The sequence below is a fragment of the Cebus imitator genome, unplaced genomic scaffold (assembly GCF_001604975.1).
Source record: "Cebus imitator isolate Cc_AM_T3 unplaced genomic scaffold, Cebus_imitator-1.0 Scaffold401, whole genome shotgun sequence".
NCBI lineage: Eukaryota > Metazoa > Chordata > Mammalia > Primates > Cebidae > Cebus > Cebus imitator.
The window spans coordinates 972859-975364 of NW_016107716.1; the positions used below are offsets into that span (position 1 = coordinate 972859).

Genomic DNA, 2506 nt, shown 5'->3' on the forward strand with positions numbered 1-2506 from the left:
AGCACTTTGGGAGGCTGAGGTGAGCGGATCACTTGAGGTCAGGTGTTTTACACTAGTCTGGCCAACATGGTGGAACCTCGTCTCTACTAAAAATACAAAAAATTAGCCAGGCATGGTGGTGGACACCTGTCATCCCAGCTACTTGGGAGGCTGAGGCAGGAGAATTGCTTGAACCTGGACGCAGAGGTTGCCGTCAGCTGAGATTGCGCTACTGCACTCTAGCCTCGGAAACAAAGTGAGACTCCATCTCAAAAATAAAAAAATAAAAAAAACTGTCGGTTATTTGGGGCTACTCGGGAAGCTGAAGCAGAAAGATTCCTTGAGACCAGGAATTCCAGACCACCTTGGGCAACATAGCAAGACCCATCTGAAAGAAAAAATTAAAAGATAAACAAGTGGCGGGGCGCGCAGGGGCTCACATCTGTAATCCCAGTACTTTGGGAGGCCAAGGCAGGCAGATTACGTGAGGTCAACAGTTCAAGACCAGCCTGACCAACATGGAGAAGCCCTGTCTTTACTAAAAATACAAAAATTAGAACTCGGTGGTGGCCACTGCGCAGACCAGACTTCGCTCATCCGTGCGCCTCGCTCCGCTTTTCCTCCGCAACCATGTCTGACAAACCCGATATGGCTGAGATCGAGAATTTCGATAAGTCGAAACTGAAGAAGACAGAAATGCAAGAGAAAAATCCAGTGCCTTCCAAAGAAACGATTGAACAGGAGAAGCAAGCAGGCGAATCGTAATGAGTCGTGCGCCGCCAATATGCACTGTACATTCCACAAGCATTGCCTTCTTATTTTACTTCTTTTAGCTGTTTAACTTTGTAAGATGCAAAGAGGTTGGATCAAGTTTAAATGACTGTGCTGCCCCTTTCACATCAAAGAACTACTGACAACGAAAGCCGCGCCTGCCTCTCCCATCTGTCTGTCTGGCTGGCAGGGAAGGAAAGAACTTGCATGTTGGTGAAGGAAGAAGTGGGGTGGAGGAAGTGGGGTGGGACGAATGTGAAACCTAGAGTAAAACCAAGCTGGCCCAAGGTATCCTGCAGGCTGTAATGCAGTTTAATCAGAGTGCCATTTTTTTTGTTCAAATGATTTTAATTATTGGAATGCACAATTTTTTTAATATGCAAATAAAAAGTTTAAAAACTTAGCTGGTGTGTCTGTTTGGTCTCTGGAAGGATCGGGGATGAAACCTTGTAAAGAGGCCTGCCTCTTGGTCCACTGGGGAGGGACAAGCATCTGGTGATTGGGTAAATTCCCTTATGGCATAGAAACAGGGTTTCACCTAGGTTTGCAAAATCCCTTGTCTATACTAGGTGATTAGGAGATCATTTTTTCAGGCTGATGGAATTCCTAGTATGAATCGTATGAGAGCTTTAATAAAATATATTTGTAGTTTTTAACGGGTTTTGATAAGCCAACACTTTATTGCACATGCTCAAGAAAATGAAGGTGATAATTTACGGCACAGTATCTTATTTCAGGTATGAAATTGAAATCGGTTATTTAACCAAGTGCTAATATTAACATAAATGAGTAAAAATTATATTTTTAGCAGCAGCTCTAGGAAGAAATTTAGGGCTTGAGCTTACTTTCTAATGAATGCTTCCTAATTAGAGTTCAATATTTAAAATTGCTTTAATGAATACAGTTACCATTAGTAAACATGATTTTAAATTTATTGGGTCCTCTTCGTTTGCATAATCTTTGGATTTAAAAGATACTTATTCGATCTTTTGGGTTTAAGGGACACTAGCAGGACACAGGTGAGATTTGTACTAAGTTTAAAGCAGGTGGGAATTAACACATTTAGGTCTTTAAGTCCTTTTTAACTTCTCAATCATCAGAAGTAGTTATTTTCACTGATGGGTAAAAGCGAAGTCCTTGGTGTGGGAAGACAGAGAAACAATATCAATTTTTTAAGAGTTAAAAAAAAGATTTGCCATTCTTAAAGGTCTTTAATCCTTAATGGATTCCTCGGTTCTGCAGGGAAGGGTGGAGATTTTTTTTTTTTATAAGCACCAATTTTATTAAGCCGAAACAACAGCATTTAAGAAGGCTCTTGGTTCACAAAATGTCTCGGCAAAGCTAAATTTTACAATGCAAATGTCCAAGAAGTTAAACATTTTTCTCTCAAAACCGACTTACGAAAATACTCTTTTTGAAGGGGATGGGTAGGGAAAACTGTTGATCACTATTGAACTGGTTGCTTTCATTTCCTTTGCTCAACACTTTGAGAAATGCACAGGAAACCATTTACCTGTGGGTTAGACAATCAAGTAGACCTTCGGGCTAGAAGCCTTGCTCTGCATTGCAAGGGGTGTGTACTGGCTGCTGCAGAGGCTGCTACAAAACCTGAAGCGCCACAGCCCGCTCAGCTCCGTGGAGAGAAGACAGAGGAGTGAGTACAAAGGTCTCAAAATGGAGACGGGCCTGGAGACCTACAGTTTTCTTTTCTTTCCTGTAAGGAAGGGTGTGGGCACAGTGCAAATGCCCAAGGCAC

The 2506-nt window shown here is 41.9% G+C and overlaps 2 protein-coding genes across 2 annotated transcripts in view; both read left to right on the forward strand.

The window, feature by feature from the left end:
* Positions 1–305, forward strand: part of LOC119468246 (thymosin beta-4-like) — a 1598-nt gene extending 1293 nt beyond the window's left edge. The window contains exon 3 of the mRNA XM_037731460.1: positions 302–305. Within this exon, the coding sequence (XP_037587388.1) occupies positions 302–305 (4 nt within the window). The remainder of the gene's footprint in view (positions 1–301) is intronic.
* Positions 306–526: 221 nt separating this feature from the next.
* Positions 527–1153, forward strand: LOC108289377 (thymosin beta 4 X-linked). Its single transcript, XM_017508813.2, has one exon. The coding sequence runs from the start codon at positions 610–612 to the stop codon at positions 742–744; it is 135 nt and encodes a 44-aa protein (XP_017364302.1). The 5' UTR covers positions 527–609; the 3' UTR covers positions 745–1153.
* Positions 1154–2506: the final 1353 nt, after the last annotated feature.